Here is a 14,681-nt window from a genome sequence, read left to right as displayed (position 1 = left end):
CATGACTTTTTTGACCTTGATTTTTCTGTGTGTCGACTGCATCGTTGACCTGAGAGTTAGGTGGCTATAGCAATTACAAGTGTCATGTCCAGATGTTTGTAGCATCCACAGGAAGAATAAGATGGGACTGTTTACTTCATTTGTTTGTTTTTAAAAGTGAGGAGACCTTTCCCACAATTACCAGCCCACTTCTCAAGAAAACTTCTGGCTATTGTATAATACTCCCAGGCATCAACAAATGAAATGAAAAAATCTGTATATGTTCAGTACAGGCACAATTTTTTCCCAAATATTTTTGATCCACAGTTGGTTGAATCTGTGGATATGGAAGGCTGACTGTACAGTGGATACTATGGTATGTCACCCAGATCTATCTCCTTACCTTCTAGGACTTTAGCACTGATTTCTTCATCCCCAGGGAATCTCCCTTAGCTGAAAAAAGCCACAGTTGCCTTAGACTAACCAGTGGCAACTTTTTGGACTGAGGATGTTGTCAGTCTACCTTTCCTGAAGTATAGTAGTGGTTGAAGAGCTGAACAAACTTAAAAATTCTATTAGGAAGGAAGTAGATGTGTAGATCAAGTAAGGTGAATACCCAACATTCTGTCTTACCTTGTGAATCAGAAACATATGGGTCAATGGGAATGGTCTGTAACTCCCAGGTCCCCTTCTGTGAACCCTGTTCCCATATTGCTGCTTTCCATGGCAGAATCCATAACTTAGATTGTCCTTTTCTTAAGCAGTATCTGCAGCGTGGAGCTCTTAAAAGGAAGGGAACTCAAGATACATGGACAAGGGATGCAGGGACTTAGCAAGGAGGTGCCTATAATACTTAAGGACATATAATTTATGTCTTGGCCTGAACATTTAACAAGAATCTTTTAGAATATGTTAATTTGAAGACAATTTTGTCCTTGTAGTGCTTTCAAAATATCTGTATGCATAGTCCACAAGCTGAAATACCATTAAGATCTCACTAGAAAAAAATTCAACTCAAATGAGTCTTCCTTGGAACTTAAAATGTTAATAGGAAACAAGAAGCAATAACAAGAATCCACTAACACATTTATTTCCTCTGGAGTGCAGAATCTTCTAGACTGTTCTTTGGTTACAAAGGTAAATCCATTATTGAAATGAGGACTGAGTGAGAAAAAATACCCTGCTTTCATGTAGGACCTGTTTTTCTTAATGTGGACCCCAGGTTAAGAAGGAAGTAAAATAATTCCTAATAAATGCCTAGGAAACAAGATCATAAAGGGCATATAGTAACACAGGACTAGGTAATTGGGAACAAAGTTAAAGTTTGAATGCAAGCAGATAAGAGGGCAGGTGAACATTAGCAGAGGAAATATGTCTCTGCTATGTAGGTCCATTGCTCCCATAGAACAGTCACAAGCAGCAGGGCATGGTGGTACATACCTGGAATCTCAGCATCTCAGGATGCTGAGACAGGAGGATCATGAGTTCAAAGCCAACTTTAGCAATGGCAAGGCACTGAGTAACTCAGTGAGACCCTGTCTCTAAATAAAATACAGAATAGGGCTGGGGATGGGACTCAGTGGTCAAGTGCCCCTGAGTTCAATTTCTGGTAACCACCTCCCCTGAAAAAAGAAAAGCCACAGGAAGAAGAAGTAATAAAGATCATTTGCAATGTGGTTCAGTCAATTCTAATGTCCTGGAGCACTGGCCATTGCTGCTAAGATATATCAATAAATTGAGTGACACACAAATCACTTTACCATCAACCCTTCAGATTTGGGGTATCCTGCCCCCATTCCTATGATTTTGCCTGCTCTTTCCTGTATCCACTTTGTCTTCACCACTGTCACAGAAAGGTTTGGAGTCAGGTCAACTCATGGACCCACAGAATGGTTTGACTCAGGAATCAACCCTAGTCCAATGGGTCACAGCTAAGGTAGCAGGATCAAAAGACCAGGTGACCTTTCTGCAAAGATCTGTTTCTGACTCTTTTGTTTTAAAGATGACCCCAGGCATGGCAAGCAGTGAATGTTTCATAAACACCTGTCCAGTGCTTATTCTATTTGGAATTTATTGCAGGTGTATAGCCTTGAAGAATCCAAATTGGAATGCCCTCTTTATTACTAAAATATCCATGAGAATGTCACATAAACAGACCATTTTCCTAAGAATTGGCATCTCTCTCCCTTTGATAAAAAAATGGATAAGAAAAGAAAAAATGTCATATAGTGCTTCTCTCAATAGAACCCTTATTTTTCATATTTTAATTGGTGCATTATAATTATACATAATGGTAGGATTCATTATTACATATTTGTATAGACATGATATAACAATACAATTTAGTCAACATCATTTCCCAGTATTTCCCCTTTCTTTCCCCTTTCCCTTTGATTTTCATGAGATCCTCTCCACATTTCAACACAACTCTTTTTAAGTTGTCTATTGGCCCCTATATATGGCAGTTCATGGTTGCCACTGCATCCTTTCAGCCCATCCTTTCACTCAGACATTGCTGCAACAACTAGATATGAAAACCGATATCAATGCCTTCCTTAGTGGTCATTCTGGTACATGGGTAATCCTAGAAGTTCAAGGAATTAATATTCCTGGGAACACTTTGACCATTGGGGGATAAACATTCTCCCCTTTGGTCCCTCAGCTGATCTGTTCTGAGGTATGTTCTATATGATTTTAAAGGATTCCCAGCAGGCCTGAGCACCAGTGGCCCACAGCAGTGACCAGCTTGATGACACCCTTGGGGCACCTCTCTTTTCTCTCTTTAATGCTTTCCAGTTCTAATTCTTAACTCCTGGGATCACTTCTGAGAATGAATGCTCTGCATTAAAATTTATTGTTTGAGTGAGTCTCTGCTTTTGGGGGGGACCCCACCCAAGACAACCATACCATTCAATCAAGATATTCCTTCTTTAGTCAAGCAGTTCCTATGATCTATGAAACAGGTCTCTTTAATTTGTTGAACTAATGCTTAATGTTATTTCAGAGAGCAACATTGTTTCATTTTATTCCAAATCATTTTCTATGCATCTTATTTCCACTGGGATATAGCTGGGCAGCTGAATTGGGGACAGAGCAGTAGACCTCTGAAAGGCTCAATATCAGATTTCCAAGATTCCTGTATCTTCAAAACAGTGAATCCTAGCCCTTGGTTAAGACTTTCACAGAGAAGGTCTGTGAAGATGCTGAGACCTCTACCAACCTGTTATATTACTCTAAAACTAAACCTGTTATAATACTTCAAACACATGGGTCTCTCCAAAGCCCCCCAATCATTCTGATGTGCACCTCCAGTTGAGGATCAGTTTTAGACCCATCAATTCACCCAAGAAGGAAACTGCACCCAGCTATTTGTACTGCCTCAAGTACAATATAGTCAAGAAGGCCAATGATACTCTCAAAATAAGTATAAGGGAAAAAATTATAATTAGTTTTCTGCAAAAGAGGCCTTGGAAATATTATGTTTGCTAGGTAGGTACAGCAGAATTGTCAATTCAGAATTAACATGAAAAAGTTCAGGAATTTATTTATTCATTTATTTGAGACACTCTGAAGGTTCAGGCACCATAGGAGATAATGAGGGTGAGAAGGTGAATGAAAAACATTGTCTGACCCAGGGTATTTGAAGAACTGGCTTTTTCTTGTCGGAACACTTAAGAGATTTTTTTTTCAGATACTTTCACACTGGCCCTGATTTTGGCAGCCACAACTCAGTGCCACAAGACCTTTTGATTAGCCAATTTTGACTCCTGTTGAACGTTTCTGTTTTCTGGAAGTTTCTCTGGCAGCCTCTCACTCTCAGGTCACTATCCTGAGCAGCATCCAGGGTTTCAGATTCTGCAGGGGTGAAGGATTAACCTTGAAGACCCCTCACTAGATTTAGAATGAGAAGGTAGCCCCCATTCCCCTCTTTGAAGTGTGTTGGACTCAACATAACAACTCTCTCTAAAGAGATGTCTGCACAAATCAATCCCTTCAAACTTCTCTCCCCACCTCTTTTTATATCCTCAAAACTGGTGACGGGATTCAACAAGGAAAATTCTAGGTCTTTCTCTTGACATTTCCCATTTTTGTCTATCTCCAGATTCACCTTGGTAACTGATAGCAAATATAACTTGGCACCTCAAATTACATGTTTTTTTTTTTTTAATTACATGGAGGTTTTTCTTAGTTGTAGATGGACACAATAGCTTTGTTTTATTTATTTATGTGGTGCTGAGGATCGAACCCAGTGCCTCACACATGTGAGGCAAGTGCTCTACCACTGAGCCACAACCGCAGCCCAAATTATGTGTTTTAACAAGAAGGTAAAATTGCAATTTCACATGGCAAGTAGGGGATAGGGCTGTATGCATGTGACTTTGGGAGAACAAAGAAAAAGGCCACTTCCCCCAGCTGGAAGTTGAGGGTATATCTGGTGAGTGCAATTACTTATTTGAGTTCTTTTTGATGGACATATTGGTATTAGTAATGTGACAACTTTTTAAGAGAAATTTTTGGAAAAGTACATGCTCAAAAAGACACCGTTATGACAAGTATGTTATTTGTTACTTTTTATTTTTGTTTATTTATTTTTTACAGGGCTGGGGATTGAGCCATGAACTTTCAGCATGCTAAGCAAGTACTCTACCACTGAGCTACATCCTCAGCCCCTACATTACATTTTTTAACAGATTTAAAAACCAAAAGGGTCACAAAGAAAGTTGTGGGTTCTTTAATTTCCTCATTTAGTTTCCAACTTCCTATAAATTCATGTATGTGAATGTTATTATAAAATCAGAAACTCTATATTATTATTTATTAATCCTTGGGGAGTTCTTAAATTTCACTTATGCCAAGAATAATCAGCTTCATTTTTCTGAAGAAGAATGTAAAAATGGTCATTTGTGGATTTTAAATATATCCTGATAAAATCCGACCTTGTGAGTCAAGAGGTATGAATGCTTTGAAATGATGATATCATTTAAAAAGTAGTTCATATAGGAATTAATGGACTGTGAAACTGTAGTTTTAAATTAATGAGTATACCTAGTTAAAAGCTTTGCACTGATAAAGAGTATGAAAGGTCAACTGAAATAAAATTACCTTAATAATTTAAGCATCTTGCTTATTAATATGTCAATTATTTTGAAAGTTTTTTTGAGGGGAATAAGAGCAAGGGATTGGGTCGTTTAGCATCCTTATCATATCATTATAAATCATTTACCAAGTTTTCACACATATGCCACCCATGATGGATCACACAATCAAAATGCATGCATCAACCAGGCTTCAGGAAAATTTTGACTAAATGCTTTCAAGCCACAATTATATGCCTAATACTGGATCTTTATTTGGTCTGTCAAAACCTTGAAGGTCATCACCCAAAAAAGAAAAGAAAAGACAGTAGACATCTGCTCAATCAGCTTTATTTTTAATTACTGAAGTGTGCACTAACCTTTGTGTGGAGACATAATGGAGGTTACAAAAGAAAGACAAAGACAAGATTCCTACTCTCAAAATATTTAAAGTTGGCTGGAGACAACGAACAAGACCACAAGGCTTAAGGATATATACTGAATAGCATTTGAGCCACAGGAGACAACATAGTACAGAATAAACCCACACAAGGGACACCATTAGCAACAATGGCGGTGGGGGAAGAGGACAATGAGGAATTCATCTTGGGAGGTGGAAAAAGCACTGAACCTGTGTTCCAGTCACCCAAATACCAGTGGCTTATTGTGGATCTTGGGCAATTAGTTTCATTTCTGTCAGTTTTAATTTACTCAGTTCTAAAACAGAGACAAAAATCACATGGTGTCTAGGGTTTTCCAGCTATAAAAATACAAGATTCTAAAGACTAATGCAGAAAACTTGAGAAAGAGAGGACATGCACAAAGGAAGAAGGACATGCACAAAGCCACATAGATGGACAAAAACTAACTGCATGTGTACTGGCAACATATGTTGTGGGAAAGCAAGGACCTTAAACAAACATATTATTCTAAAGATTCTAAGGGCAATAAACTTGGAAATGGTTGGAACAGAGGGCTAAGCCAGGTAAGGGATGCTAACTGGGGGCCCACATGGAGAAACATATAGTGTGTTTCCTGTGGTATGATTCATTCTTATGCTCCCCACCTCATTCTGTATTCTTCATATCTTTGTAGAATTTTATTTCAATCACTTCCCCAAGCTCATATCCCAAATAGAGTAAGAAAGCGTATGGCTAAAGATGGCCTCCTTTTAGGCCCGCACAAATAAACCCCTTTTGTGGGCCAGGAAGCCAAGAGCTGTTGCTGAAAAGATGGTTGTCAATCCAATCAGCCTTAGCAGGCCTGGCACAGAGGGCAAGTGTCTCTCCAAGAAGGTCGTGGTAATGGGCCGTGCAGGGACATCCTGCATTCAGAGAACATTTGGTATTAGTACAGGGCTTGTGTACTTCGTTTCAGAGAGTCTATTTCCTCCACATCTCCAAAAGTGACCCACTCTGTCCAACCTCTAGTCCACTAAACATGACATTCCCTCTGCTAAACCACTCCCTCTACCACACTTCATATCCATAGGGAGTGTTTCTTCAGCCCCAGCCTGAGATGGTCTCCTCTTTTCACATTTTCTCTCAACATATCTTCTCTGTCATACTCTGCTTGTTGGGTTGTTTTCTGTATTTCCCAGCACATGGGGTGCTCTATGAAAGGACTGCTGTACCCTCGGTTCAGTGGTCAATGCAGAAAATATACACCATAAATATTTGTTGAGAAAATGCATCCTTGGTCCCTGCAGTCCACAATCCTATCTCTAGCAGAAGCACTAGAAAATGACTTTGGAGTGTCAGGGCTATTCTATTTGACTTAAAAGGGTAGAGGAATGTTTGACTTTTTTGCTTCTTGTCCTCTACAATGTGTTTTCACTCTAATTTTTATGTGTTCTTCCTTCTAGCCAGGAATACTTCCTGGGATTTTCACAAAAGTGAAAAGTATTTTGAAAGTTCATTTTTAATCTAAATATGTTCCATTTTGTTCTATTCCTTTGCCCCTGGACAGGAGATAATATACTTTCCTTTCTTTTCTTTCCTCCTGTACAGATTCATCAGGTCACATATTTATTCAACAGACATTTATTGAGTTCTTTTGGATTTTTTTTTGTTTTGATTTTTTTCTTTGTTTTGTGGTGCTGGGGATTGAACCCAGGGCCTCTGCATGCTAAGCAGATGCTCTACCACTGAGCTATTTCCCCAGGTCCCTACTGAGTTCTAAATAAGTCTGGAACTCTCAGGGTGTCTTCCCCTCATCAAAAAAAAAAAAAAAAGCACACACACATTTTTGTCTAATAACATGCAGTGGGTGTGGTGACTACAAATTAGTCAAAGTTCATCTAAACCTCTCACCTTTGCCTTAACCCATGATACTATTTAGACATTCGTGGGGTGAACTGCTTAAGAAAAGGCCTGAATATATATTCAAGTGTGTTTTCTTGCAAATAATTGCTCTTAGAGGAAAGATATCTAAAATAATGAAATAAAATATAGCCTACCACAGACTCTGGTTCTGGTTGCCAGATTTCATCTTCTGGAATTTTCCCTATGGCATGCAAGACCTGAAATGAAAAGAGCATGCTGGTGAAGTGAAAAGTTTATACCGTCTTCCTCCTAATCTGCTTTTTGAATAAAGGACTAAGTGAATGTCTCTTGAGATATCCATCAAAAATATCAAGGTAAAGGCCAGAGCAGTCTACTCAACTTTTAAAAAGCTCCAAAAGTTTTACCATAAATTTTAGTAGTTGTGAACATGCCTTAATGGCAATGAGATCAGAGGAATTGTCCAGAAAGATAAAAATTAATTCTGAATCCTAATAGAAACATGTCTGATTCTATAATATCAGACCTAGGTTATCTCTCCAGTGTAATCTCACAGGCTCTTTTTATTTTGGGTGACATATTAGATATTCTGGTTATTACTTTTGGGTTAAGGAGTTTCCTTTCACTTGAAACCACCATTATATTGGTGTTTCATGAATCTTCAGATGGGGATTATTTGAAGGGGGGCGGTTGGCCACCAGGGTCTCAGACATTTTTGATCTTCTTGTTAGGTCCGTGGGTTGCTTCCTTACCCACAGTCCATGACACTGGGCCCTACCTCTCTGGCTGCTCTCTCCCCAGCCTCCACAGCCCCCTCCATGTAGCCACTCCAGTGTGTGGCAGTCTCAGTGCCTGCAAAGTAAATCCTGCCCACTGGCTGACGTAGAACCCTGGAAACAAAAGAAAAGAGGTAAGCATGATTGTCTTTGACAGTCAGAGATAAGGTTTCCCACAAAGATTAAGGCTGGTCAGTTTCTTCAGATTCAAAACTTCAAGGAGGACATTGGTAATTTTGAAATAATGTTCATCATCTCCATCACAGACAAAATGAATAAAATCCAAAGTCCACTCCTATACCAAGAACTCACAGTAAAAGGAGACCTGATGGAGGGAAAATATGTACTTTCTTCACCTACATGAAGTGAGGGACTATAGGAACCCAGTCCCATATTGTTCCTTTCAAGGTTCACCATCTCTGGGTGACATATGCCCCCAATTCCCCAATGGTTATTCCACCAATGAACTTGGAAAATCACTTCCTTTCACTGAGCCTTGGCTCCATAACTACCATTCATTGAGCACTTTCCTCTGCTAGGGTTGACTATGACTGGATAAAATAATGGCTAACATTTTTGGGGTGCCACATAGTTTTCTAAGTGCGTTAATCCTCACCATAATTGTATGAAGTCAGTACCATTATCACCATTTTGCAGATGAGAATATGGAGGTAGGCTGTAGTAGACATTGTGATGTATCACACAGACCTCTTTCAAGAATGAGGACTTGCTGGGCATGGTGGCACATGCCTGCAATCCCAGCAATTTGGGAGGCAGAAGCAGGAGGACTGTAAGTTTAAAGCCAGGCTCAGCAACTTAAAGGGCCCTAAGCAACTTAGTAAGACTCTGTCTCAATTTAAAAATAATACAAAAGACTGGGGATGCAGCTTAGTGGTAAAGCACCCCTTGGTTCAATTCCCAGCACCAAAAAGAAAAATAAAGGACTTACTAACAGCTGCTGCAACTGCTGCCAAAAGACAGCCTTCTAATGTCAGCCATCTTTAGAGACTGTCTCCACTGAAGAACACTACCGCCCCAACTTGAGACTATTCTGGAGGGTCCTTCTAGTTCCATAGTTCCTCACAGGGTCAGTTGGGGCCGTCACTGAAAGCACTACAGCCGGAATTCTCCCCCTTCCCACTCCTGCTCTCTTCCTCTCCCTTCCACTGGTGTTAATTTCAAGGGCATGCTCTAACATATACCCTGTCTACTAATTATTTCAGAGACTGCTTCCTAGAACCTAGCCAGCAACAATGACAAAGCAATTTGTTCTAGTTCACAGAGAGTAAGTGGCAGAGCTAGCCTTTGAACCCAGATAATCAGAATCTACAATCCACAGTCTTAGTCAGCTGGTTATGCTGCTTCTCTCTACTGCATTAATTTTCTTTTTTTCTTTTTTAAAGCCCAAAGGATGTTTTATTTTTTCATTTTATTTATTTATTTTATTTGTTTTTATTTAATTTTTAATCTTTTCAAGAATTCCATGAAAGAGCTATTATTATCATTATCTCTTTGTAGACATGAGGAATATGAGAGTGGGAGAAATGTGCAATGGCACATCCAGAGCTACACTGCCAGAAAATAGAGCCAGGGTTTGAACCAGGTCCCCCAGAAGTCAAAGTCTCTGTTTTTATCCAATATCATTTTCCTAGTGTGTCATTACCATTATCAGTTAACAGAGTGCCCACATGCTATGCAAAGTAATGAAGTGCCACAGCATTTGGCCTATAAGAGGGGAAGTCTATTGTAACTGAAAATAAATATCATAAGAGAAGCACTGTTCACAAGTCATTATTCATCCTATTGCAGGTTTGCATTGTATCAGGTAAAGAATGTCCAAAGCTCACATCCATGTTCCACTTTAGTCAATTCTCTACACCACTGAACTTCTTATCAGAAAAGTGAACAGGTTGGTCTGAATTGGTAGATTTTTCTTCACCTCCCCTTATTGCCATCGTCAAAAAAGGGAGGGGAAATAGAAGAGAAGATATTATAGAATATTAGTAAATGGATAATAATAACATGGAATAATCTGGAATAATCAAGAACCTAAGTGTATTCAGGAAGGGTTTCCTGCAAGAGAAAGTGGATTTTCCTTCTCCACTTTCATTAAACTATGCTGTATGTATTTTGCTGCTTGTTCACTTTGTACAGAGGGAACTTATTCCATTTGGAGACTTCTGCAGATTTCCCTTGGTGAGGTAGGCTCATGCCTCCCAGGTGAGGTAGGCTCATGTGTTCCCAGGTCATTATTATGTCCCTCTATTAGAGCACTAATCTCAATACTTTAAAGTTAATCTGTTTTTAATGTTCTGTCCCCACCTCATGCTCACCCTGACCCATCACACTGTTACCTCCTCAGCAGGGAGGGGTGTCCTTGATATTTAAGTTTCCAGGAGAGTGCTTGATAAAGAACTGGCCTTTAGCTACATACTGAAGGAAACAATTAATATTGACTTATTATACACTCAGCATATCTGAAAGTCAATGATTCAAAAGCTTATCGGGTAGTGCTCTTTGGCCCCAGAATGTTCTCTTGGATCATATTTCGCCATGTGCAGGAAGATAAGGAAAGTGTTAACTAAAATCATTATGCATCTTCTAAAAAACAGCCTTTTATCTTTCTTTTTCAGTTTTTATGAACTTATTGATTACCCAACTACATTTACTCATGCCCTCTGTGTGTTGACTACTCTCAACATCCTTTCACTCACTGTTCTACATTTCCCATTTTATTTTGACTGAGCTCTTAGCATTACATGATTGCCTCGGTTAGTGTTACTATAATGGTCATAATAATTACTGCTATATTATTAACTCATACATTGTTAATTGTCATCAAATACAAATTTGAGGAAGTTTGACTGTGTTCTAAACTCAGTATAAGGCCAACGTAAGTGAGCCCTGACTATCCCTATTGCTATTCTTATGCGCTAGCATTCTTTGCTCATATTGACTAGGATTGCTCCTCCAGATGAATGAAGCATGAAAAACAACATTATGGTGCAGAATTATAATGGCTTCATTCCTGAGATTCACAAGACACACACAAAAATTGGGGATTTTTTTTCTTTTTTAAAATTTTTTGTTTTGTTTGTTTGGTATTTGTTTTTGTTTTCTTTAGTTTTCTATTTAGAATAAATAGGAGAGAGAAGTGACATGAAGAGTTTGAGTTCTGGTGCAGGGGAATTCAGTCACCATTCAGCACTCTTATCTACCTTCCATATTGAGTCATGATCCCAGGGGGGAAGTAGGTCGTGTAGCAGCCTCCAGAGTACTGTTCCTCACACCAGTTCTTCTCTTCATAATGCACTGGCTGTAAGACATAGTGACAACAGCCTAAAGGAGATGTAGAGGGAAAGAGCTAGTCTAGAATAAATCAGTCTAAGAAACCTCATAGTAGAGAACCAATTTGCAGTCATTCCTCACAATCCAAGGGGTTTTGGTTCCAGACCCTCTGAACCCAAAACCTTGAATTCTCAAATCCTTCATATGAAATGGCATATTGTTTGCATATAACTTATGCATATTCTCCTATATGCTTTAAATCATCTCTAGATTATTTATAATACATAATATAATGTAAATGCTACATAGTTTTGTACCATACTGTTCATAAAAAAAATGACAAGAAAAAACCTGTACATCTTCATTATAACTGCATTTTTATATTTTACATTTTAAATGCAACCATCACGGTTGGTTGAATCCACAGGTATAGAATCTACACTACAGAGAACTGCCTATATTTCTGAAATAGAGCCTCATTATCCTGGTATTTTTGAAGATTTGTTTTGGGCAGGTAAATGTCTTTGATAATAAACCTCAAAGAAATTCAGGTTTTGCTGAGTTTTCTCACTTGGTTCATGCATGCCTTACCATAAGTACTATTCGTAACCTGAAATCGTTTATTTCCACATTTAACTTGATATTACCTATCAAGAAGTTCGTAGTCCCTAATGTTTTTGAAAAATGTTTTTAAAAGAACTTATGCTTACTGGAGCAGTCAGACAGAAAAAAGCAGAAAACACATGTCTGTCAAAGAAAGGGATGACCAGATTCATATTTTCTTGTGGAGATGAGCTTGTTAAAGGCAGCTGGACAGATAAACCTAGGTTGTGTGGCATGTATGTGCTTCTGTTGATGGTGGTACTTGTAAACAAATTTGGTCTTAACAGGCAAAACTTCAGCTGAGATTTTTGCAATGTTTGAACTTCTTTTAAAATATAACCACTGATGAAAGATCTAAAATCAGCACACTATAGTGATACAATCACCTCAATACTTATATTCACAACAGCTAAATTATGAAATCAACGCAGATGTTCATCAATAGATGAATGATTATGAAATTGTGATAGATAGATAGATAGATAGATAGATAGATAGATAGATAGATAGACACATACACACACAGTGGAGCTCTACTCAGCCATAAGTAAGAATGAAATTATGGCATTTGCTGGTAAATGAATGGAAATGAAGAATAACATGCTATGTGAAATAAGTCAAACTTAGAAACTCAAGGGTCAAATGTTTTTTCTCATATGCGGAAGCTAGAAGAGGGAAGGATATGATAACATAAAGAACAAATCAAATATAAATTAGTAGTCAAACGGAAGTCAAGTAGAGTAGAGGAAGGAAAAGGAGAGAGAGGAGGGGAGGGAAGACAGGAGGGAAAAGGGAGGGATCATGAACTGAAATCAAATTCCATACATGTATGAGTTTGTTGGGATGAACCCAACTACTAGGTATAAGTATAAAGCTATAATTAAAAAACTTAGAAAAAACAGGTGCTGGGAGAGTCACTCAGTGGAAGAGCACTTGCCTAGCATGGGCAAGGCCCTAGGTTGATTCCCCAGGGGGGGGAACTAAATAGATTATTATTAAACATTACTTTGAAAAGATAAAATCAACATAGCAAGTTTTAAGATAACAAATGTTTAAAATAGATTTGAAAACTGTCTTGTTTAAAAAGTTTTGCAATTGCATAACTGACTTTGGACAGTCATTTTTAAGGCATCCTATTTGCAAAGTATAAAGAACTGCCTGATGGGTTTAGTGGCTTAAGGTCTGCAGCCAACTCTTGAGTAGCCTCCTCTGGCTACTCGCAGCCAATTTCAAGAAAATGTGCACCTTCTCTTTCACCTTTCCTTGCTTTCAGAAATTTTTTTCCTTCCACACAATACACACTAAAGCAAGAGCAAAGCAAGCATCTCTCTCTATAACAAAATCATATAAAGCCAGAACCAACTCATATTTATCATCAAGAATTAATCATCCACATTAGAAAAAGAGACTTTTCCACATGAAAATGACCATTTTTTTTTTTTTTTTTTTTTTTTTTGCAATATGAGAACAACTGCTTTCCTCACCAGACAACCACCTCACAAGTTGCTGGAGAAACTTCAATTACAAACTGCTTTAGCCTGAGAGTGTCTTAGAATGTGACTTCAAAGAACCTGGAATATCTCTAATACCATTTTTAAGCAAACACAAAGCCAAAACCAAAACCAAAAAAATCTAGTGACTTTTAACAGATGTTAAATGATATTTTTAGTGTGTATATATTTTTGGATTTGCTACTTACCACCCTGAGGTCTGGAGTCTATGCCTGTATTTATACTTACTAAATGGCATACGAAAACAAAAAAAAATGAAACAAAGCACATTTTTCATTAATATTATGTTCTTAAAACCAATCAATGAGTAGTTTTTGTTCATTTATTGAGCAAAATGTCCAAGAAAACCTTGAAAGCATGTGTCTCACCTATATCAAGTACAGATAATCTCTAATGGAGTTAAAATCTTGTTTTAAAATAATGAATGAAGTCTGGTGTGATGGCACATGCCTGCAATCCCAGCCACTTGGGGAGGCTGAGGCAGGAGGATCTCAAGTTCAAGGTTAACCTTGGCAACTTAGTGAGACCTGGCCTCACATTTTTTAAAAAAAGGGATTGGGGATTGGGAATGCAGTTAACTGGCCAAGTCTGGGTTCTATCTCAAGCATTATAAAAAGAAAGAGGCAGGAGGGAGAGAGGGAGGGAAGGAAGGAAGGAAGGAAGGAAGGAAGGAAGGAAGGAAGGAAGGAAGGAAGGAAGGAAGGAAGGAAGGAAGGAAGGAAGGAAGGGTGGGTGGGTCAACAAATTCAAAAGCCACAACTACTTGACCTGGAGGAAGTCAGCCACTCCAAAACTAAGCAATGTAAATTTTAGAGCAATAGCACTAAGCCATGTAGCTGCTCAGTTAGATTATGATATATATTATAGATACTCATGTCTGAGAGGTTTAACTAGTGAACCACTTTCAGCACCCTCTTTAAATTTTTCTCACATTTTAATTGCTCATTTGTATATCACTCTCCACTGTTCTCAAATGCTTCATGCGTAACTGAGTTTAATAACCAGTTTCAAAAGGTGATATAATCCATGTCAAAGCAGTAAAAATCCAGCAATCTGGTGACTATTACAAGAACAGCAACTCATCATTTTAAATACTGATGAGGCACCTTGCGCCCTCTGTCACTAAATGTCCCAGAAGGAAGTGCTGGTTTGCTTGCTTACCACACT

General features: G+C 38.4%; 1 protein-coding gene across 1 annotated transcript in view; it reads right to left on the bottom strand.

Annotated features, from left to right (window-relative positions):
* Positions 1–5,389: 5,389 nt before the first annotated feature.
* The window catches only part of MAOB (monoamine oxidase B), a 122,034-nt gene continuing 112,742 nt past the window's right edge, over positions 5,390–14,681 (bottom strand). Inside the window, exons 12-15 of the mRNA XM_079123540.1 lie at positions 11,331–11,428; positions 8,115–8,226; positions 7,513–7,575; positions 5,390–6,378 (exon numbers count right to left, since the gene is read on the bottom strand). Coding sequence (XP_078979666.1) covers positions 6,226–6,378; positions 7,513–7,575; positions 8,115–8,226; positions 11,331–11,428 — 426 coding nt within the window. The 3' untranslated portion in view covers positions 5,390–6,225. The remainder of the gene's footprint in view (positions 6,379–7,512; positions 7,576–8,114; positions 8,227–11,330; positions 11,429–14,681) is intronic.

This window comes from Sciurus vulgaris, assembly GCF_902686455.1.
Source record: "Sciurus vulgaris genome assembly, chromosome: X".
In the NCBI taxonomy this organism is placed as follows: Eukaryota; Metazoa; Chordata; class Mammalia; order Rodentia; family Sciuridae; genus Sciurus; species Sciurus vulgaris.
This window is presented reverse-complemented; position numbering and strand designations above follow the sequence as displayed.